Source organism: Crotalus tigris, unplaced genomic scaffold (assembly GCF_016545835.1).
Source record: "Crotalus tigris isolate CLP2741 ecotype Arizona unplaced genomic scaffold, ASM1654583v1 scf7180000019014.348434, whole genome shotgun sequence".
Classification (NCBI taxonomy): Eukaryota; Metazoa; Chordata; class Lepidosauria; order Squamata; family Viperidae; genus Crotalus; species Crotalus tigris.
In genome coordinates, this window is record NW_024097328.1 from 148,178 (window position 1) to 172,160 (window position 23,983).

The following is a 23,983-nucleotide window of genomic DNA, read 5'->3' on the forward strand; positions in this document are numbered from 1 at the left end:
GGGTAAGGCCTTCCCGAAGACTACCAGCCCCGAAAGCACCCGCGGCCAGCGGCTTTGCTTTCCGGTATATGTAGCCTCCGGCGCGGGGCTTGCTGATTGGTTGAAAGGAAGAGGCTCGTCTTAAAGACGCAGGCGCCGTTTTTTTGCGGAGAAGCCGCGCCCGCCCGCGACTCTGCTCGGAAAGCGGCCGCTGGGAGGGAGAGCGGAGCAGGTCGGGGCGCGTGTTTCCCTTCCTCCGGTCGGTCGTTTGTTTGCAGCGTTTGCTTCCACGGGAAGCCCCTTCCCGACGGAAGGCGTGCAGCTTTGCCCTTCCTTCCTTCCTTCCTCCCTCCCTTCCTTTGAGGACAATTATCCAGTGGAACAACCTGCCTCTAGAAGTTGTGGGTGCTCCATCACTGGAGGTTTTTAAAGAAGAGATTGGACAACCGTTTGTCTGAGATGGCCTAAGGCCCTAGGGCAGTGGTTCTCAACCTTTTTAATGCCGCGACCCCCCAACCGGTCGTAAGTCGAGGACTACTCAACCAGTCGTAAGTCGAGGACTACTCAACTGGTGCAGCACCGTTTGCAGAATGGGGCTTTTGGCAGGCTCAGCAGGGCAGAGACAGCCTGGACAATTCCTACTGGCTTTTGAAAGCCAATAGAATTAGACTCTATTCAAGAGAGTCTATTCTATTGGCTTTCAAAAGAATAAAATAGAATAAAAGGGAGTAGCACAGCTAAGGAAAAGGGGGGAAAAATGGCGGATTGCGTTGTTTGGCGACCCCCAAGAAATGGTCATTCGACTCCAAATAGGGTCCCAACCCACAGGTTGAGAACCACTGGTCTAGGATCTCCTACTTGAGCAGGGGGCTGGGCTAGAAGATCTCCAAGGTCCCTTCCAACTCTGTTTTCCTTCCTTCCCTCCCTCCCTTCATAAACCATGATTTTAGTGCTGTCAGCTTTATGTAATTTTATTAAAAATTATGGACAACAATTGGAAAGTTTTTAAGTATTGAAGAGAAAAAGGGGAAGGTGAAAATTCATTGCCCTTTAGGAGGTCAATATTACAAACGTTTGATTTTTTATCCAAACTATAACATAAAACAGCAATTCATTTGAAGTGCTAGTTATACAGTTAGGCTTGGCCTAATTGTTTACTATTAAGTTTCTCCACTGTATTGTTACTTACTGTAACACACAGTATATTCTGGACTCTGTATATCGAATCTGTGGGCCTCCTGCAACTGGGCAGATTTGTTTTCATAGCCATGAGGAGTAGCAACATGAAAAGGAAATGAAACCTGAACTTTCACTACAAAATTAATTAAACTGGGTGCTCAGGGACCCACACTGGGTGTTTATTTATTTATTTATTATGTTTATATAGCCACCCATCTTACACCAAACTGGGCAGCTGCCAATCAGGGAATGTTTCTGTTGATTCACAAATAAAATCTTTTTTACAGGTGCCCAATCCACTCTTTGGCAGGAAAAGAATGCCTGCCCATGGCAAGAAAAGAGGCAGGGCAGCCTTGACAGGTGAGATGCTTCCTGTTCAAGCACATTCTCTGTTTCAGTTTTTTAAGTGTATGCTTCTCCTTAAACCCTGCCAACTTTCCAATTTTGCAGTAAGATCTAACACAGTGTTTCTCAACCTTGACAATTTTAAGGCATGTGGACTTCAACTTCCAGAATTCCACAGCCAGCAATGCTGGGAGTTGAAGTCCACATGCCTTAAAATTGTCAAGATTGAGAAACACTGAATTAACAGCTCAGCACAGTTTTTCTAATGTTTCCAGTCATGCTTGCTGTTTGTTTCCCATGCAGAAGAGATGTGGCTGGTCCTTCATAGCTACCGCCTATATTTAGAGCACTGACTCTGAACCGGGACCACTTTTAAGATCCATGGACTTTAATTCCCAGAATTGGCTGGGGAATTCTGGGAGTTGAAGTCCACAGATCTTAAAAGTTACTAACGTTCAGAAATGCTGATTTAGAATAGCTGCAAAATCCACATGCATTTCACAACAAAGCAGCTTCTAACCAATTATAAGTGCATCTTACAAATATCAAGTGAAAAACACGCCTTTCAACATGCCCCGCCAGAAATCTTGACAAAACATGAGAGATATACTTCCAAAAATATGTGGTAATTTTCCAGACTTTGCTTCTTCGTGGTTCCTTCATTTAAAGATCCATTTTCCTTGACTTAATAAAATCTAATCAGCATTCCGTGTTCTGGTTTTGTCATCTTAAGCTACCAAACAGCCCAAATTGGCTAAAACTGAGATCCAGAAGAAGGAGGGATCTAAACTAACCAGTTCTGGATTGAGGAAGACTGGGACAAGCGTAAAAAAAGATGCTGGAATTGAGAAAAGTAAGACAGTTTATACTCACTGGCTTATGAAGTCTGAACCGGAGAGTAGGTTGGAAAAAGGAGTTGATGTGAAGGTAAGCAGAATATTTTCTGTTAATTGCATGAGTTAGTAGAGATTGAGATCTTGAAACAGCAAAAGGGAAGCCTAACTATCTGACTTCTAGATAGGCTCTAGAAATGCAAAAGGTGACAATCGAATTGCTGGAGATCAACGTTTCTTAAGAGAGCAGAAATTAAGTCCCATTAGTTGCTTTAATCTGAATCCCACCTTAATAGAAACAAAAATAGTCCCTTAAATCAACGTATACTAAACCTTCATTCTTAACACTTATTAGCAACTATGAATAACAGCAGAAAAACCAAGTTGGAAGGGTCCTTCGAGGTCTTCTAGTCCCACCCCCTTTTCCAAGCAAAAGACCCTATTTCATTCTAGACAAATGGCTGTCCATTCTCTTCTGTTGGAGCACCCACAACTTCTGGAGGCAAGCTGTTCCACTGATTAATTGTTCTCACTGTCGGAAAATTTCTCCTTAGTTCTAGGTTGCTTCTCTCCTTGAGTAGTTTTCATCCATTGCTTCTTGTCCTGCCTTAAACATAATACATTTATTTACAACTAATTTATGTTACCCTGAAAGATTGTTGTCCAAGGCATTTATAAATATCTTGGTTTATTCATTTTTTGTTCCGCCTTGTCTTCATTTAAGTTTGATACATAATGTTCAATTTAAAATGTTTAATATTTTATGCAAGAACGGAGCAGTTATAGCGTGCTAATGTGATGTTTACTGTTTCATTCACCAGTTTGGCATTGAAGATTTAAAAGCTCAGCCTAATCAAACAGCTTGTTGGGATGGAGTCAGGAATTATCAGGTAAAACTGTTGTAGAATATATTTGACAGTTTTTGTTAAAAGTTATAAAAATGGGAAACCAGAGATAAAGTTTAATGTCTTTGATTATCTCCCATTCAAGAGTGTACTAGCCGGCTTCTGACAAGCAAATTCATTGGGGAAAGCCAGATTTGTTTAACAACAGCGTAAGTCACTTAGCGACCAAAGCAGAAAAGGTCATAAAATTGGGCATGACTTACTTAACAACTGCCATGCTCAGCAATAGATGTTCAAAGCCGAACTCTGCTCATAAATTGAGGACTACCTATAAGTAAAATATCTTGAATGGGATAGATTTGAAATCAACCAGTTTCTAGATAATTTGCTGATGGATTGAAGTCTGTTAAGCAGACAAGGTCTGCTTTTAGTACTCCATGAATTTCCACTTCTTGCGGTTTACTTCTGAGTAAGCCATAATTAATTAAGTTTGGGCCAAGGTAAAGCCAAACCAATTTACAATGAAATGCCAATCCAGCCATTTGTTGCTTACTGAACAAACTGTGATTACCCTAAAACATGGCTTCGTGGGATGTGGGGACGCCACCTGGTTTGCTTAGTCAAACTTCATTATGGTTACTCATTATAATTGCATCTTTGGCTAATGTTGTATCCTCACTTCTAAAACTGGAGCAATATACTGTAGACTGCAGTGGGGCTTATATAAAAGCGTACAAGCTGTGGATTGTTTCCTGCACACACAAAAGCCGGAAATTCACTCTTCTCTTTTGGCAGGCAAGGAATTTCCTGCGGGATATGAAGGTTGGAGAAGAAGCTTTTTTCTACCACAGTAATTGCAAGGACCCTGGGATTGCAGGTATCATGAAGGTGAGTGCAAAGTTTGAAACACGCCCATCCTGGAAAAGCATCACCCCCCAACAGGCTGAAGATGGGCTTGACATGCCAATCTTAGGTTTCCCCTTGATGTTGATCTATGTAACGTGTGTGAATTGGGAATGGGCCTTGTAGGTTTTATTCATTTATTTATATTTCCTATTTCTTCACTGCCAAACTTCCTGAGAAGGGGCTCTGGGCACTGTACAATAGAGGTAGTCCTTGACTTACCAGTCCATTTATTGACTGACCAATCAAATGTACAATGGTACTGAAAAAAACTGACTTATGACCATTTTTCATACTTACCATCCTTGCAGCATCCCGTAGTCATGTGATCAAAATTCAGACACCTGTCAGCTGACTCACATTTATGATGGTGGCAGCGTCCTGGGGTCATGTGATCCCCGTTTGCAACCTTCTGGCAAGCAAAGTCAATGGAGAAACCAGATTCACTTAACCACGTTACTAATTTAACAACTGCAGTGTGTTCTGTCCCAGCCTACGTGAGTCCTTGTCAAACTCACAAGGAGAAACCCCTCTTCCAACAAGCAGGCTGGAACCACAGGGGGAAAAAACCAATCCCCTTTTATTATTCACAGACCTGAGTAAATGTCCACGGCAAACAAACACAGTTCGGCAACCAGCACCTCCCACACCTTCCCTTTTATTGTGCAGCCAAAGCGTGGCTTCCTAATGCCTTCTCCTTTGCCTTTGGAGCCGCCCCGTTGTATTCCTCTGTCCTACTCGCTTTTCTTGCCAGCATTTATGTGCTCCTGGATAGCTCCCAGCTGTGATTCCTTACTGTCCAACTCAGACTCCCAGCACAGCTGTGTCTCAGCCTGAGCACGAGTAGAGGGGCCAGGCTCCTCGTCAGACTGTAAGTTTTGGAGCTGCTCAGAGCTTCCTCTGACTCTGATGTCACTCCAGGCCCCTCCTCCTCCTCCTCCTCCTCCTCCTCTTGATTCCTCAGACTCAGCTGCCGGATCCACGGGCTGGCAAGGAATCATAACAGAGTGATTCACTTAATCACTGTGGCAAGAAAGGTCATAAAATGGGGCAAAACTCACTTAACGACTGCCTCACCTAGCAACAGAAATTCTGTTGAGGACTACCTGTATAATCAATAAAATTAATGTTAAGATCAGAATGTTTGATTTTGAGGCGATGCCTGTTTGGGATGAAGGCCGTTTTCTGCTCTGCGGTTCTGAGGCTGCAGCAACTGAGATCCTCTCCTCTCTCCTTTCCTTCTCAGATTGTTAAAGAGGCTTACCCTGATCACACCCAATTTGAAAAAAGTAGTCCGTATTACGACGCTTCCAGCACAAAGGAAGACCCCAGGTGGTCCATGGTAAGGGGGATTTCATCAAGGATTTGCAAGGTTCTTCCCTAATTCAATCCTGCCAGTGCCTGGCAATCAGTTCCCTGTTCCCAGCAACATGAAAACTAATATTGATCCCTTTGTTAATTTGTGTCCCAGTTTCAACCATTTTTCAGAACTCTTCAGTACCATCATAGTTTACATGGTGGTTTCTTGTCTTTTGTGTACATTAGGCAGAGAATGGTTTTTTTATAGCCTTCCTACGAACTGGCCAAAACCAGGCGAATTTACGGTTCATTATTTGCAGCAGTGTTTCTCAACGTCGGCCATTTTAAGGTCTGTGGATTTCAACTCCCAGAATTCCCCAGCCAGCGCATGCTGGCTGGGGAATTCTGGGAGTTGAAGTCCACAAGTCTTCAAGTTGCCAAATGTGCAGACCCTTGGAGTCTGAATTCTGGGAGTTGAAGTCCACACATCTTAAAAAGCTGCTGACGTTGAAAAACACTTCTTTACAAAAGAATCCCCACCCCACGCCCCGAATCTTTTTTCAGTTGAGGAACCAACTCTTGAACACGTCACTTCTGGTCTTGTTCCTCAATCCCATCGATGTCCTTCCCTTTCGCTTATAGGTCGATGTCCAGTTTGTGCGAATGACCCAGCGGTTCATCCCTCTGGCTGAACTCAAGGCCCATCACCAAGCCCACCAGAAGTCTGGAGGCCCTCTGAAAGAGATGTCTCTGTTCACAAGACGGAGGTTGTCCATCCAACCCGTCAGTGAGGGTAAGGACGTGAGAGAATCAGAGTCTTCCTGATTAATTCTGGTTTGCATATATAGATTTTATTTATTTATTTATTTATGAGACTTATATACCGCTTTAAGTGCAAGCACTCTCTAAGCGGTGTACACCAGTAAGCAATGTGTGTGTGTATATATATATATATATATATATATATATATATATATATATATATATATATATATATATATATATATATATATATATATGTCTTTGGTTGTTCGGGTTTTCTCCCGCGTAAAATTGGAAGTGTCTTGGCGACGTTTCGACGAAGTCCCATTCGTCATCTTCAGGCTGGTGTTTTCAGCTTTGTGCTTCGAGCAGCACGAAGCTGAAAACACCAGCCTGAAGATGACGAATGGGACTTTGTCGAAACGTCGCCAAGACACTTCCAATTTTACGCGGGAGAAAACCCGAACAACCAAAGACCTACATACAAACACCCGCGAAAACCTCAGAAAACATATATGTATGTATGTATGTATGTATGTATGTATATGTATATATTTACATTGCCCCCAACAATCTGGGTCCTCATTTTACCTACCCCGGAAGGATGGAAGGCTGAGTCAACCTTGAGCCGGTGAGATTTGAACCGCTGACCTGCTGAACACAGTCAGCTAAAGTGGCCTGCAGTACTGCACTCTAACTGCTGCGCCGCCTCGGCTCATAGTCTCCACGTTACGACCATTTGCTCAGCAGTCTGTTTGAAATTATGATACCGGTCCTTGAAGTTCTGACTGTTGCAGGATTCCTAGTAGTTGCATGAACAAAGTTCAGGGGTTTGGTAAGCAGCTCGCACTTACAACTGGTTTTTATGTTTAGTTGATTTCTATGGCTGTCCAATTTCACGAAGTGACTCTGGTTCTTACCCGGACTCCCTCTAGTTCCCACTTAACAACCTACATGACTTGGGTTTACGTCGACAATCAAAACTGCCCGGATTGCTGTCGCTAAGCAATGCGGTCCTGTGACTTTGGGCTTTATAACCGCATTGCTCAGCAATGGCAATCTTGATCTTAATTGTCATCGTTAAGTTGAGGACTATTTGTAAAGCTAAGCCATAAATTAGGGGTTATGAAAAGCTCCATAGGTAAACAGAGCAGAGCACCCTGACTGACTGACTTTTCTCTTTTCTTTTCAAGAGGAATTTGAATTCATTTTGAGCCTGGAATAAGGGACCAAAAAAAAAAAAAAAGAATCGCAAGAACCGATTTTAAAACCACTTCCTTGCAAAACCACACGGAGAGCAAAGAGCACAAGCATTTACTGTTCAATTTCTACTCGTTCCTTTTTGATTGCAGTGCAACCTTTTCTAAATAAATGTTTTTAGTCATTTTTTTTTTAATTTTCGAGGGAGGGAAAACAACGTTTCTTCAGGCCTCGAATTAGCTTGCATTTAAAGACCAATTTAATAATTAGCTCATTTGTATTTGCTAAAATCAAAAGGCCGTAATTATCTGTCTTCCCACTAACTGCAACTTTTCCAACAAAGCTCCGTTAAATTATGCCAAAAATAACCCCCAATTCACATAAAATAGGAAGTGCTAACATTGCACAACACCCATATACAAATATACACATCCGTGCAAAAATGCGAACCAATTCTAAGGCCGCATAAAGTCATTATAAAGTGATGTAGAAACAGGAATACAGGTCTGGAAAACAAACCAACAAGAATAGATTTGTGGATTGTGAGCAGTTCTATTTGCACATAGTGGTGACTGGTAGACTTTGAGACCGTTAGGAGTTTTTAAAAGGCAAAAGCTGTCTGTCGCTTTAACAAAGTAAAACAAGTATCAATTCTCCTGGTAAGCGCTGAGGAAATCTCAGAGAATCGTCTGAGCATAAGCAGAATGCCTCTCCTCCTTCCAATAAAATTCTGCACTCGAGGCCAGTTTGGTCTAGTGGTTAAGCCACTAGACTAGAAAATGGGAGGCGGTGAGTTCTAGTCCTGCCTTAGGCAGGAAAGCTGGCTGGATGACTTTAAGCCACTCACCAGGAGACGGTGAGTTCTAGTCCCACCATAGGCAGGAAAGCCGGCTGGGTGACTTTGAGCCAATTACTAGGCGATGGTGAGTTCAAGTTTCTCCATAGGGATGAAAGCCAGCCTTGGTGACTTTGGGCCAATCACCAGGGAACTGTGAATTCTAGTCCCATCTTAGGCATGAAAGCCGGCTGGGTACTTTGAGCCAATCACTAGGAGATGGTGAGTTTTAGTCCCACCTCAGGCATGAAAGTTGCCTGAATGAGTTTGGCCCCGTCCCTCTCAGCCCAAGCCATCTCACAGTGTTGTTGTTGTTGTGAGGAAAATAGGAGGAAGGTTGGATCTGTTCTCTGCCTTGAGTTATTTGTAAAAATAATACAGGCAGGATAACAAAGAAATATATTGCTGCAAGGCAGAGATGCCATAATTTCTCTCTACAGGCAGGTTTGAAAGACAACCTCAGCACAATTGGAAAAAAAAGTCACGCCAGCCCCCAACTTTTCAAAGGCGAGAACAGCCCCCCCTTTTTTTAATTGGAGCCAAAAGAAAACTTCCCATCCTTTTAAAAATACAAACATTTAAAAGACAATGGGTTAAGAAACAGGTAAACAATGTACAAGCTTAAAATTTACATGTTGCACAGCTTACCCGTAGACCCTCTTTTTGCCCCCACCTCCAGGTGTTTTTTTTAACCTCTAATCATTATGGACTCCCATCATTTCTTCTACAACTTTGTATTTCTGTACTGTCCCAAGCCGGAGACAAACTAGAAGACCTTTTCCCCTTGCTGGAATTGATGTGAAATAAATACGGGTAGTCCTTAACTTACAACCATTTGTTTAGTTACTGTTCAAAGTTACAATGGCAGTGAAAAGGTGACTTATCTCCGGTTTTCATACTTAACAACGGTTGCAGCGTCCCCCTGGCCATGTGATCAAAATTCGGGCACTTGGCAACTGGTGTGTATTTACAACTGTTGTAGCATCCCCAGGGCCACGTGATCATCCTTTGTTATCTCCCCAGCCAGCTTTTCACAAGCCAAGTCAATGGGAGAAGGCAGATTTGCTTAACTGCATGATTTACAGAATAACTTTAGTTATTCACGCGAGAACTGTGGCAAAAAGGTCATAAATGGGGCAAATCTCACTTAACTGCCTTGCTTAGCAATGGAAATTTTGTGCTCAATTAAGTTGAGGTCTGCCAAGATCACTTAGTAGAAACAAGTGTTTGAAAATCACCGGAAATGGAGGGATAGAGCAGTTTTCTCCCTGCTAAACATGTTGGATTTTCAGATTTCTACCTGGTCTGCTGCTAAGGCTACTGGGAGTTGTGGTCCAATACATGTGCAGGACACAACACTGGAGAAGACTGTTCTCCATCACCAGTGGTGGGATTCAAATATGGGAACTGGTTCTCTGTGTGGATGCCGCTTCCGGAAGTCCGTTCTGGGCCTGGGCAACAAAAAATTAGCTATCGGTTCTGCCAAAGTGGTGCAAACCGGCTGAATCTCACCACTGTCTATCACAACCAGATTGGGCAACAGGATATTTTTCATAATTAGAAATTCACCAACTCTAGTTCAGTTTCCTGGACCTGTCTGGAGGGGTGAACTGAAAAGACCTTTCATATGTCACTACTGATTCCTGGATCTTATCTGTAGAAATAGCACATCTTGAAGTAACTTGGTTACTTCATCAAGGAAGGAAGATGCTATTCAAGAACCGGGATTTCTCTCTCCATCCTGGTTTCTTCCACTTTTGATTTTCTGTGGAATAACGGAATGTATCTACATCTCCATTTCCCAGTCCCAGATGACCAATCTAGCAGCTGAATTTCACTTTCCAAAGCTTTCCAGTTTTCTCTCCTATGGCTGTAAGAGTGGGTTTACTCCCTTGGCAGTTTCAAAATAGTATTTATCTCAGAGCCAAACTGTCTCAGAGAATACAACTACGTAGTATGAATGGTTCTTTCAAAGTCCAGCGTAGATTTATCACGGCCTATTTGCCTTTTACTTCAAGGTTGTCACTGAGCTGTTCTGGAAAACTTTTTTAAAACTACCTTTGCAAGTGAATGCCTGTGTGATCCTGATAAATGAGCCGAAAGCAGACATAAGGTGTCCGCCTCATTTCGACAACAGGTGATTTTTTTGAACGGCAAAGAGCACATTGATAGACTCCAAGTGGCAAAGTTCTCTGAGAAGATTATGGGATAGTTTTGTCGCCATCCTGGCTTGGCAGTGGTGCTGCGACCGAAGAAGGAACTCGGAAAGAACGGGAAAATTTTCATGTTTTCCATGAAGTTCTCCAGAAAAGTGGCGGTACCAGTCACAAAACCTTCCATCTTCATCCTCCTTCTTGAGGAAATCTTAGAAGGATGTGAAGTATCCTCAGAGAAGGCTTGTACAGAGAGGTACTCCTGACTTACAACAGTACGTTCAGTGACCATTCAAAGTTACAATGAAAAAAGTGACATGACCATTTTTTCACCCAACCACTGTAGCACCCTCGTGGTCCCATGGTCAAAATCCAGACATTTGGCAACTGACTCATACTTATGACGGTTGCAGCGTCCCAGAGTCATGCATTCCCCTTTTGTGACCTTCTGACAAGCCAAGTCAATGGGGAAGCAAGATTCACTTAACAACCGTGCTAATGTCTTAACAATGGCAGGGATTCATTTAACAACTGTGGTCAGAAAGGTGGAAAAACGGGGCAAAAACTCACTTAACTGCCTTGCTTAGCCCCAGAAATTTGGGGCTTCGGTTGTGGTTGTAAGCCGAGGACTATCTGTACAAATACAGAGACACATAGCGAAAGAAAGTGACTTCTTGGATGGAGTCAAACATCACACCAAGTATGCACCATCTTTTGTAAAAGATGAACATGGGGGGGGGGTCCGTTCTACAAAAAAGTAAGTGGGTGCCAGAACAAAAACTGGTTGGGCCAGAATAAAAATATATATACACGTTTTTTAAATAGAATACAATTCAGTTATATACAGTTAGTAAGTTCATTCCCCAAATAACATTCCCTCTTCTTCCCATCTCAGTTGAGTGACTTTTGAAAGCATTCTGGATGCCCAAAGTTTCAAGAATTCCCTACGTCTATTTGGCTTTTAATGGGCACTGCTGCACTAAACCATGGTTTCATAACCAAAGTTTATTTTAATTAAGGTCTAACCTGCTTTAACCATGCTTAGTGTAATCTACTAGCCATGATCAATATAATTAGGCTATAATGGTTCAATTCACACCTAATGCTAATCCATAACTAAGATTTACAAGGCACCAGGGCCAGATTCACGCAGTGCTCTAAGTCATATTGTGATTGGCTTGATGTCAGCTCATTGTGAAAGATGGACACTGTGATTTAAACATGGTTTAGCCTCCTTTCTCTTGGTTAAGAAGCCACCTTGAAACCAAACTGGCTTATAACAATAATGCCTACCCAGAAGTTCAACCTTTTGGACAATGAATATCTTCTCTTTCTCTTTTGAATATAAAAATGGGAGGCTTCAATCATTCTGAAAATGTTCCGAGTTCAAAATAGTGTCCTTTATTCAGAAGAGTCCAGCTGCAGAAAGCTTGAGTTACTTTCCAACATTGGTCCTCAAACACCCAGTTTCTCATGTTTCTGGCCAAGAGGGGAAAAAACTCACTTACATACCCCTGGAAATTTTCCATGCTCAAATTGCTACTTCTGAAAATCTGAACAGGGTACGACCGACAAATTTTAGATGCTGACATCCATGACGACTAGAAACCTGACTTTATTGCAAAGCAAAAAGTGAGACTGTTGTATCGTTCCATGTTTTCGTAGACACTTCTGTGAAAAGTGATGAGGAGTAAGATTGGTCCAGAATTCTTAAAACAATTAGCTACTTACCTTTCGGTTATTTATTCAATGTATATTTAGATCGTATACTACAAGTAGTTTATAAATAGTATAGCAAGTAGAAGTGTAATTTCTTTTCTAGAGGAAGAATTTCACAATTCTAATTCTCATCCCGTATGGCAGGATCAGGCAACCACCTTAGACACAAATACTTTAACAACAAAAGGCAACTAAGTTGAAGTCAGTTTATCAGCAGCCTTAACGCAGTTCATTTGTTTTCTTTCCCCAAATTGGTGGAAAAACCCGCACCTTTGTTGCTGAATTGAAGCCACAAAGTCTCCACACAATCCACCCCGATTTAAGAGCACGCATAATGTAAAATAAAAAATAAAATAAAATATGAGGGGAATCCTAAAAGTGCTGAAGGCCACAAATGGACCAAGACAGTACTGACCATGCTGCTAAATGAGACAGAAACAGGAGGGAACATGGATTGATTTCACACACTTTGAGAATATTTGCAAACTGCAATCCATGATTTTCAATCCACCTTCAGGCCAGAAAGTGCCTTACTAATCACAAAATGGAGGCAGGGAATAAGAATCAGACAAGACTGGCCGCAACTGACCTTAATTTGTCTGAAATGGCATAGGATTTCCTGCTGCAGCAGGGGGTTGGACTAGAAGACCTCTGAGGTTCCCTTCCAACTCTGTTATTCTCTTCTGTTATGATTAATTCCTTTTGAAAAGGAAAAAAAACCAAGAAAATTCAGCTTGCACTATACTAAGAGGCACTCAGTTCATTCCATATGCTGACATCTTCAGGTAAAGTTGAAAAATTGCTTTCTCTGCATGGAACAGTGGAAGATCTCTCTTGCAGGCCATTGAATTTCCATCTTTCTAATGAACTTAGAAAGCAATGTAAAAGTCTTGGGGCCAGACATGAAGGAGAACAATCACCAGTCTGGCAACATTGCTAAGTTAGGTGGCTGGTGGCCCATTGCTCACAGAAGTCAATTGAGTCCATGATCCACTCTTTTGGCTATTTTCCTCCAAAATCAGGTTTTCTGACAAGACCAGCTGGATGGTCCCAGCGGAGCCACACCGTCCAAGCAGGAAACAAATTCGGCAGAGTATATCAGGCAGAGAAGCAACAGAGAAACTCCTGAGATGAGGGTAAGTGATCCTTCCATTTCGAGCACAGACTTTACGAATCCCAAGAATGAGGAGCAACCGCATTCTTGGAAGAATCGGGAGAAAGGAAGTAAATTTGACAGAGCTTAAAACAGGTGGGGAACGATGGCCCTTTTATGACTTGTGGACTTCAACTCCCAGAATTCCTGAGCTAGCCGTGCTGACTCAGGAATTCTGGGAGTTGAAGTCCACAAGTCATAAAGGGGGTCATCGTTCCCCATCTCTGGCTTAAAAGGACAACTTTGACAGAAGCAAGGAGCGTGCGTTTTAATCAACTTCACAATTTAAGCAAAAATGTTTGGATTTCCTGCTTTGCTCCCTCTCTCTGCAAAGATCAGCCTAGGGCAGGGGTAGGCAACCTCGGCTCTTTTATGACTCGTGGACTTCAACTCCCAGAATTCCTGAGTCAGCTATTCTGGGAGTTGAAGTCCACGAGTCATAAAAGAGCCGAGGTTGCCTACCTCTGGCCTAGGGGAAGCTGTTGGAAAGAAGTGTTTTCACCCAAGACTGCTTACAAACTTGAAAAAATTTAAGATAGATGTTTGCCAAGTATGTGTCAGGATCAACAAGGAGGTTCTCCACTGTCTCCCAAAATGATTCAGGCGTTTCCGTCGCTTTCTTTTCAGGTGTAGTGGTTTGTCCATCACGATGCTCAATCCTCAAATTGTTTTTCTCATTTAGAAGGTGCTTTCAGAACACAGACTCATGCAGGAACACAGGGCTATCCTTTCCAAAGGCAGGGCCTTCTTTTCAAGGGATAAAACTTTTAAAGATAAAATCTTTAGGAGCAAAGTATGCTCAGCCTCTTCCAGAAAATAAAATACAAAGAAATTTCTCGGCATCTGGTACAAGCTGTGATAACGTCATGCACAACATGACCCCAATGTGCAAAGGCCAGGAATTAAGTAACCTGCTTCATTTGGGTAACAACATAAGAACGGGAGCTGCTTTGTACACACACATACACTCCCTGTGGCTGCTCGTGCGTCTAAGTCATCCAAAGTCTGGGGAGCATTTGACCCATGGTATATTCACAGATGATTGCTAAATATATGGTTGAACTCCTCTGACAGCAGTCACGCTGGAGCACACAGCTTCCAATAGAGAGAAAACGGGACTCTCTTAAAAAAAATATTTTTCCACAGTCCTCTTCCAATACAACATCCAAAAACCCCATCTGTCCTGCCCCTTTAAGCTTATCCATAAATACTGAATGTAGAGAGAAACAGCCATACTCCATTTATGTGCGCCAACCCCCTTCCCCGTCCTGTTAAGCTGCTAGTCCTCAAGGTAAAAGACGAAACACACACAGACAGAAAGACAACCTGACAGATAATTTTGCGTTTGCAAGTTTCTGGTGGAAGAGGCGCTCTCGGTGCTCCTTTGAGGGCCTTCACTGCCGCCCGTTGTTCTCCGAAGCCTGGCTGGGGGTCCTGCTCTCCGTCTGGGACGATGTGCCTTCGAAGCGCTGCGCAGCGATGGCGGCCTGGTGGGACATGCTTTTCCTCACAATGTCCCCTTTGCGCCACAACACCACCTCCTGTGCCCCAAAGGAGAAGAAGACAGGAGAACCTGCTGCACCAGCTAATCAAGAAGAGGAAGCTTAGGGTCTAACCCAGGAGTAGGCAACCTTGGCTCTTTTATGACTCGTGGACTTCAACTCCCAGAATTCCTGAGCGAGCCATGTTGAGGGGAGAGAGGTTTCCATGTTGAGCCATGCTGGCTCAGGAATTTATTTATTTATTTATTTATGAGACTTATATACCGCTTTAAGTGCAAGCTCTCTCTAAGCGGTGTACACCAGTAAGCAATGTATGTATATATTTACATTGCCCCCAACAATCTGGGTCCTCATTTTACCTACCCCGGAAGGATGGAAGGCTGAGTCAACCTTGAGCCGGTGAGATTTGAACCGCTGACCTGTTGAACACAGTCAGCTAAAGTGGCCTGCAGTACTGCACTCTAACTGCTGCGCCACCTCGGCTCATTCTGGGAGTTGAAGTCCACAAGTCATAAAAGAGTCAAGGTTGCCTACCCCTGGTCTAACCGATGCTCAAGGACTACATCTCCCATAGTTCTCCATCTCAGCTATTCTGAAAAGTCTGGGCAGGGGCAGCAATGTGCATCAGAGAACTTGCTCTGCATTAAACAGGGATACGCTGGATAGTAAATGCATGGATACCCTTAAACGCCAGCAGGAAATCAACTTCGTTAAGAAGGCTAAAGCCATTTTTGACATTGAGTGTAGGTAAAGAATCTGGCCAGTCTGATTGTGCTGGATTTCTCCCTATTAAAGTAGTCCTCATTTAAGAACCACCCACTTAGCAACTGCTCAAAGATATGACAGACCCCTCCACCAAAGGTGCTTATGACCCAGATCCAGAGTTACGATGATGGCATACGTCCCCCCCAGGCATGGGACTTCATTTCAGGATAACTGTGGTCAGGCAATTTATTTACCACTGACTCCCTGAACGACTGTGGCATTTGCTCAACTGGCACAAAAAAGGTCACGACGTGACTTACAATCCTCTTGACTTTTAATGGGAATTCTAGGTTCCATTATGGCTGGCTGGCTGGGGAATTCTGGGAGGTGAAGTCCACTCAGATTCAAGTTGCTTAAGTTGACAAACATTGCTCTAGGGCCGTCGCCCATGTTGGGGGACTCTCTGCCCCAGGATTTCACTCCTGCCCAAATCTCCCTCCCCAAATAATTCGGTTTTCTCACCTGCTGTTTAAAATAACGTCGTTCCTCCTCATCAATTAGCACCAGATTGAGGTAATAGCGCACCGAGAACTTCTTATTGATGTCCCTCATGGTAGGCGTCAGTTCATAGCCAGCCAGGAAGAGCCGAATCGGGATGGACTCTCCTGCAAAGGATGTGAGAGGCAGTTAGCCGACCAAATTATTATTATTATTATTATGGTTTTATCCTTTTATAAATTTGGTGCTCTCTGGGTTTTGTTGTTTTCTTGCAGGCGTTTCATTACTAAACCAGGTAATAACAGCAGTGCTAGGAGGGGATGGGAATTTGGTTTCTGTTTATAAACGCCACTCACTCCTAGCACTGATGATGTTGCCTAGTTTGGTAATGAAACGTCTGCAACAAAACAACCAAGCTCCGACAGCACCATGGACTTTTCAAGCCTGAGCTACAAATATTCTCCTTCATATGTTTACACACACACACACACACACACACACACACACGAGGCAGATAAGATAATCTGGTCTATGTCCGAATAAAAATGCACATATGCCCAAAAAAGCCCAATTATTGTTATTATTCATTTATTATTTAACTTTAGTATTCATTACTGTTTTATTTATTGGTTCCATTATCATTTTATTATTCGATGTTGCTATTTTATTTTAATTGGCTTCATTTTGATTTTTGTTATTATTTTTTAAGCACGCAACTTTGTGGAGGGGTTTTGATGGCAATAGCAAAATATCGAAGTGTAATGTTTTCAAATGTATTTTTGTTTTATTTATGCATCGCTGTACTTTTATCCTTATTTCAGATTTTACCTATTTAGATGATATTATAATATAATTATATTATTGTGCTGGATTTCTCCCTATTAAAGTAGTCCTCATTTAAGAACCACCCACTTAACAACTGCTCAAAGATATGACAGACCCCTCCACCAAAGGTGCTTATGACCCAGATCCAGAGTTACGATGATGGCATACGTCCCCCCCAGGCATGGGACTTCATTTCAGGATAACTGTGGTCAGGCAATTTATTTACCACTGACTCCCTGAACGACTGTGGCATTTGCTCAACTGGCACAAAAAAGGTCACGACGTGACTTACAATCCTCTTGACTTTTAATGGGAATTCTAGGTTCCATTATGGCTGGCTGGCTGGGGAATTCTGGGAGGTGAAGTCCACTCAGATTCAAGTTGCTTTAAATATTTTTTAAAAAATTGTTATGTCCAGGCGGCGCAGATATCTAATATCCCTGCCTACTATAAGTCTGAAGTATGCCACAAAGAAGTCATTAGGATGGAGAGAAGTGAAAAAAGGGGGAGTGGCTTTCTCTGTCCCCCCCCCAATCAGCCACAACGCCCTGGAATGGTCCCCCATGGAGAAGGGTCTTCCACCTCACCTCTCACAGGAGCCCCGTCCATAATCTCGTATTTCGCAATGGTGTCGTTTTCATGGTAGACGTTGGGCCCTGTTCCAGTGGTTTCCCTCTTGATGATGTCAATCTCCATGTGTTTGATCTTGATCCGGACAAGGAGGAAGTAGATTTTCCCTACAATCACATCTTTTAAGTGGTACCTGGAAGAGATGGTAGATCAACAGGGAATGAGGCCGGTGGATCAGAATAACCTGTTCTCTTCACAGATCTTCTTGGAATCTGTAGTTGTGGATCTGCTTCATCCTTTCCTGCAGGAGCTTAAAGCTGGAGGTCCTCTTCCAACTTCTCCCCACCACAAAAGGGACACTGGACTGAAAAAGAACGACTGGATCAGAAAGAGACCAAAATCGTAGTGTTGTGCTTTTTTTCAGGAGGCAACTGGACTTTCTTGTGTTTCTTTTGAAGACGTTTCGCTTCTCATCCAAGAAGCTTCTTCAGCTCTGACTGGATGGTGGGGAGTGGAAGGATTTATATTGCTTGCAGACCCTCTCTTCTTTGTGGCAGCTCTTTAGATATTGGAAGATGCTATCATGTCATCCCTAGTCCTTCTTTTCATTAAACTAAGCATACCCAATTCCTGCAACCGTTCTTCACATGTTCCTTGGCTACATTACCAGCCACAAGGCTCACACATCTAAGAAGTTCAGGACAAGCCAACTTACTTGGATTTATTGTACTCAAACTCAATGTGCAGGCAATCTTCAATCCCCACCTCCATCTTAATGGAGGAGTTGAGCTCCGGATACGTGCTAAGCGTGTGCACTACAATGTCCATCTCTTTCACCACGTCATTTAATCTGCGGCTCACGGTGGCCCGGAGGAAGTACCTATGAAAGGGGAAAAGGTGGATTAAGATGATTCTAAGCAGGTTCATCTCCAGAGGGGGGAGGGAGGGAAGAAGACTTGACTAGAGAAGCCCACTTGGGGGAATGGAACTCACCTGAGCTTCACGTTCTGCCCAGTGTAGGATTCGTACGGTTTCTCCACATGAGTGAATTCAAAGTCAAAAGTTTGGGATTGGGTGAATTCGCCAGGACGGGCCAAATCTTTCACCAGAGACACAAATTCATGATGGTTCCCTCGATCGTAGTATAATTCTAGGAGGGATAAACTCTCCATTAAAAAAGATACTTCCATGTTAAATAAAATTAAAATAGCAATAGCAATAACACTTAGACCAGTGGTTCTCAACCTGTGGGTCGGGACCCCATTTGGGGTTGAACGACCATTTCACGGGGATCGCCAAACAACGCAGTCTGCCATTTTTTTCTCCCTTTTCCTTAGCTGTGCTACTCCCTTTTATTCTATTGGCTTTTGAAAGCCAGTAGAATAGACTCTCTTGAATAGAGTCTAATTCTATTGGCTTTCAAAAGCCAATAGGAATTGTCCAGGCTGTCTCTGCCCTGCTGAGCCCGCCAAAAGTCTCATTCTGCAAACGGTGCTGCACCAGTTGAGTAGTCCTCGACTTACGACCGGTTGGGGTCGCGGCATTAAAAAGGTTGAGAACCACTGACTTAGACTTATACACTGCTTCATAGTGTGCTTTACAACCCTTTGTAAGTAATTTACAGAGTCAGCATATTATCCCCAACAAACACGGTCCTCATTTTACCGATGGAAAGCTGAGCCAACTTTGAACTGGTCAGAATCGAACTCCTGACAGTGAGCAGTGAGTTAGCCTGCAATACTGCATTCTAACCACTGCACCACCACAGCTCTGATGCCACCCTGATATCACCCTGACATCTCGCCCCTTTTGAGAAACAGTGTGGGGTGGGAAAAAGAAAACCCAAGAATATTTTGAAGAAAACTTTCCATTAAACTATTCTGCTGTGCTGATGTTTTTCCAAGGTTTAGTTCTGGGCAACATCACCCAAAACCAATTACTAGTGCAAGGAACAAACTACAAATTGGGTCACGCAAATAGATGCAATTCTGAAATGGCCTACTGAGCCACCAAGAAGAAAATAGGCATTTTGATTTAAGGCGTCGCCAATGGGTTTTCTCTGGGAATCCAGACTGCTGCATAAATAACGCAAAGAAAGTCAAACGCAACTGAGCTGCCGTATCTTAAATTACATAGCATTTTAATAAAGCAAGCTTTACGTAAAAGGTTGCTTGCCCATTTAAATCAAGCCTGGTGCAGTTCATTGATCTGAGCAGCTTGGAGTTGCTGGTTACTATTTTTTTTTTTTAAGAAAAGAATCACTATTGTTCCATCTATCTTGATCAACCTGAATCGTTATAAGAATTATTTCCTAGGAGAGGAGAGAGAAAAGAGTAAAGGAGGGGAGAAGGAAGTAGGAAGGTTGGAGGAGAAGAGGAGAAGTGGGGAGAAAGGGGAGGATAGTGGTGAAGGAAAGAGAAGAGGAGAGGAAGAAGAGGGAAGTAGGGAAGAGAAGAAAGGGAGAAAGAAGGAGTGGATACAGTGAAAGGGGAAATGGGCGAGCAACACCAAAAGTCATGTGTATGTATTTATTTCATTTTATTAAAAGTATCTTATATATGAATTTAAAAAGAATGTATGTTAACATCTGATAAATATCACGGTATATGTATGGGGGAAAGTTTGGAAAAATAAAAAAAAAATTTAAAAAAAAAGAATTCTTTCCTATCACCTTTCTTTTTTAATTAGGGCTGAGAAGATTTGAATCCTGGACCTTGAAAACACATGCTCTATTGCTCAGCTAGGACTTCTTCCCCACCCACCTCCCAAAATATCCATCATCTGAGCCAGGGGTCTCCAAACTTGGCAACTTTAAGATCTGTGGACTTCAACTTCCAGAATTCTTCAACCAGTTGGCTGGGGAATTCTGGGAGTTGAAGTTCACAGATCTTAAAGTTGCCAAGTTTAGAAACCCCTGACCCAAGCCATTGACAGTTATTTCCTGTTGCCCAATTAAGATGCTTTGATAGTCTATCAGGGAAGGGTGAAATAGAATCAAACAGGGATCCTGGCGTATTCAAGTTCTTACATTAAAAAAAAAAAAAAGAAAATTTACTGGGAAAAGTTCAGCAAATTTGCGCTCAGGGTTACGTGTGATATTCAAAATTGCCAGCTGGCCTTTTCAAGATAATTAATAGGAACTTGGGATAAGCGCATAGATTTGAGATTAAAAAAAATGTGGCACGCGCTGATGAGCTATGAAATGAATACAGGTAATCCTCACGTAATGACGGTAATTGGGATCCCCGGAATTTCTGTCACTAAGTGACACAGTTGTAAACTGCAATGTCCCATGGCTGCATCGTTTAGTGATTACAATCCTGGCAGTCATACCCAATGCAGTCGCCTTTGCCATTGTTAAGCAAGGATCACAGGTTATTAAGTGGGGACCGTAGTGACCATGACTTGCAACTTCCCGCAGGCTTCCCACAAGCAAAGTCAGTGGGGAAACCGGCAGGAAGTCGCAAGTCCCAGGTGGCTTTCAAACAAGCAAGCAAATCCATTCTTCTGAAAGGGTGTGGGTTTTTTTCCCCCCTGGAAACTGGCATAGGACACTTGCAACTCGTCATAAATGCACGCCAATTGCCAAGAGCTCAAAATTCAATCACATGACGGCATTTAGGGTGATGCCACAGTCATAATTTGGGGATGGGTCATAACTAACAACGGTTGCTAAGTGATTGATCATTAAGAGAGGACTCCATGTACTTCAATAGCACTTTTTTCCCTGAATATTTATCCAGAAAGCAATTCTCCCTATTAAGTGACTAACCCTAACCATCAAATTCACTGTGCAGGTAATCTTCGTATAAAACTAAGCCACAGAAATCATTAAATCCTACCCTCAAATTCAGCCCGAAAGCTTTTCCTTTACCTTAAATCTCTCTCTAATGAGCAATGAGCAGTTTCTATCATTCCATGAATGTAAAATAAAAACTTTCCCGAAGTTTTATTTATACTTGACCTTTTTGAACCATCCCTCTCCTTTAGAGATGAGTTTAGAAAGTTTACATTCTTATTAAATTTAAGGATACAACTCAACAATGTCTAAAATTATCCTAAAGGGAGAAAAAAAACCAGTGGTGTAGCCCTAAGCATTATCTCAAAAAGCAATTTCCATTGTGAGATGACATTAAGATAACCACGAATCGTAAAAACACGCAGCTAAAACTTATACAAAATTTAATTACAGACTTCAAGGAAAGCCAGCCATAAACTGACCTTAAAAGAAATGATTTTTCTTTAAAACCAAGCAACCTCTATATCCTAACAAAAACCAAGGACCATCAGTAATCATAAAAACACTGAAATATGAAAACTCATCCACTTCTTAAAAGTTCAATTTAGACCTGAAGCAAGCCTAATCTAATCCAATAGAAAAGCATTTATTTTACCTAAAATTAATTACTCAGAAAGCGATCATCACTATAATAGGATTAAGATTGCCACCAGTAACAATAAAAACTCACCTTAAAGTTAATTCAATCCCCATGCTAAATTGAACCAGTCTACAAGGAAGGCAAACTCTAAACCTGACTTGACTTTAAGGTTGGAATATCCAACTTGGGCAACTTTTGGACTTCAAAGCCCAGAATTCTCCAGCCAGCATGGCTAGCTGGGGAATTCTGGGAGCTGAAGTTCACAAGTGTTAAAGCTATTAACGTCGATACCCCTTCTCTAAGACAAAAGATTTTTCTGGCAAAGTACCTAAGCAAGCTACCCTTTCTCTAGTGAGAATAAAAAACTGCCAGTCATCATAAAAATATGCTCCAAACTCCAAATTCTCTTTAAATTTAATCCCAAAGACAAGATAGATTTTCCATCCTAAAGTTAGCTACCCTTCTGTGTCTGTCAAAACCTTTACCAAGTTTAAGTGATGTCCTTTGATAGTATGCCAAAAGACACCAAAAACTGGCCTCACAAGTGTCATCCTGGTTGTTTTACAGGTAAATCCTCATTTAGTGGCCACAATTAGGACCCACAACTTGGTCATGAAGCAAAGCCACCATCAAGCAAAACTGCATCTGTGCTCACAACCTGAATTCAGCTTTCTTTTGCTCCACAGACCTTGCTTTACCTTGGCAGTGAAGTTACCTTTTCATCATAGCTATTACGGATGAACAGTCACTAAATGGGTCAGTTGCTAAATGGGGACTACCTGCACTCGCACCCAGCTGAGGGCATATTGAAACACAGCATCATGAATGCAGTTTCCGCTATCATCCGCATCTCTGATAGGTAAGGGTGTAGGTTTATACCAGGGGTAGCCAACCCAAAACACTCAAAGAGTCACTTGGACCCATTTCCCACCGAAAACAAAACACTGGGAGCCGCAAAACCCTTTTGATATCTAAAATGAAGATAACAAAGGAAAAGGGTCTCTCTCTCTCCCTCCCTCTCTTTCTGCCCTTGGTCTGCCAGTCCTCTTCCCCCACCCTTTTTCTTTCTCTCTCTTTCCTCTCTCCCTCTCTCTCCCTCTCTCTGATCTGCTCACCTGGCAAGCTGACTTCAAGCTGATGTCCAACAAGCTCAGGGGTAGGCAAACTCGGCTCTTTTATGACTCATGGACTTCAACTCCCAGAATTCCTGAGTCAGCATAGCTGGGCTAGCTAGCTCTCTCCTGCCCTTCCTGCTTCCTGCAGAGATGCAGCAAAGGGAGGAGCCCTGCCCAAAAAGCTTTTCAGCTTGTTGGAGAACACCATGAGTCCACTCTCTTTTACACACACAAACACACACACACAGAGAGAGAGAGAGAGAGAGAGAGAGAGAGAGAGAGAGAGAGAGAGTGCAAGTGCCTCTCTCTGTCTCTATCTCTCTCTGCAAATGGCAGAGGAGGCTGGGAGCCGCAGGGGAAGGCTCAAAGAGCCGCATGCGGCTCCGGAGCCACAGGTTGCCAACCTGTGGTCTATACATATGTTGCTTATAGTTACATTTAAATGTATGTTATGTATGTGTACGCTTTGAGAGCAAGCAACAAATTTCATTTTTAACGTGTGCCATTGTGCCCACAGTAAAAAAAAATGACAATAAAGGTTATCTATCTATCCATCCATCCATCCTAGGGTCTGTCAACAAGCCAAGCATTAATCCATGCTTACCAATCTGGCCAATGAATTCCACCTTGATGCCCTGGTGTTCCAGGCGTTTGTTGGGCTGCTTGAGGGTTAAGATGACCCTCCCGGACACGGTTTCGCCGTCATAAAAAAGGAAGTATTTCTCCTTCTTGCCCTCCTCCGTCTTATGTTCCGCCCGGCGCCGGCTCTCGGCATCGCTCAGGACCAGTTCCAATTCGGCGCTCTGTCCGAACCCAAAGAAGCTCATCTCCGGACCGGGGTGGAGGGCGAGGGCACCGCCTCCAAGAGCTCCAACAGGCTCCCCCTACTCCCCAAGCCAGGGAAAGCCTTGCACACACACACCCCCCTCGCCCCCCTGCCCAAGGCTGCGAAGATGCTCAGCCGGGGCCCCGCCCAGAGGCCAACCTGGCTTTGCTGGACCGCAGCGCAGCTCAAGCCAGGGTGGAGAGGTGGGGATGCCCGAGCCAAGGGGGGATGCGGGCTGAGGCTGCCGGGGACAGGGAGCTTTTTACGGCCGGGAAAGGCTCAAGGCGAGAGGGGGGGGGGGGACTTGCCGGCGCCAAGGGAGGGAGCCTCCCGGAGGAGAAGGGGAGCCCGAGCCGCG

The 23,983-nt window shown here is 43.2% G+C and overlaps 2 protein-coding genes across 7 annotated transcripts; one reads left to right on the top strand and one right to left on the bottom strand.

The window, feature by feature from the left end:
• The first annotated feature begins 84 nt into the window (after positions 1-84).
• Positions 85-18,004, top strand: THYN1 (thymocyte nuclear protein 1). 5 transcript variants are annotated; one of them, XM_039358384.1, is made up of 9 exons: positions 122-238; positions 1,446-1,518; positions 2,237-2,430; positions 3,158-3,226; positions 3,977-4,069; positions 5,331-5,426; positions 6,026-6,176; positions 13,075-13,188; positions 17,565-18,004. In XM_039358384.1, exons 2-8 carry the CDS (start codon positions 1,476-1,478, stop codon positions 13,179-13,181), a joined length of 753 nt encoding a protein of 250 aa, XP_039214318.1. In that variant the 5' UTR covers positions 122-238; positions 1,446-1,475; the 3' UTR covers positions 13,182-13,188; positions 17,565-18,004. The 5 variants fall into 5 exon arrangements, with proteins under 5 accessions (XP_039214317.1, XP_039214318.1, XP_039214316.1 ...); XM_039358383.1 differs by lacking the exon at positions 17,565-18,004 and having other exon boundaries at positions 85-211; positions 13,075-13,212; XM_039358382.1 differs by lacking the exon at positions 17,565-18,004 and having other exon boundaries at positions 123-238; positions 13,075-13,212.
• On the bottom strand, positions 11,670-23,900 carry VPS26B (VPS26, retromer complex component B). Of its 2 annotated transcripts, XR_005558546.1 has the most exons (7): positions 23,404-23,900; positions 18,299-18,455; positions 18,021-18,185; positions 17,323-17,498; positions 15,935-16,077; positions 13,668-14,746; positions 11,670-13,565 (listed from the first exon to the last, which is right to left on the bottom strand). XR_005558546.1 is itself a non-coding variant. In XM_039358380.1 (6 exons), the coding sequence occupies exons 1-6, from the start codon at positions 23,624-23,626 to the stop codon at positions 14,600-14,602; spliced, it is 1,011 nt and encodes a 336-aa protein (XP_039214314.1). In that variant the 5' UTR covers positions 23,627-23,900; the 3' UTR covers positions 13,613-14,599. The 2 variants fall into 2 exon arrangements, 1 of the variants encoding a protein (XP_039214314.1); XM_039358380.1 differs by lacking the exon at positions 11,670-13,565 and having other exon boundaries at positions 13,613-14,746.
• Between the last annotated feature and the right edge of the window lie 83 nt (positions 23,901-23,983).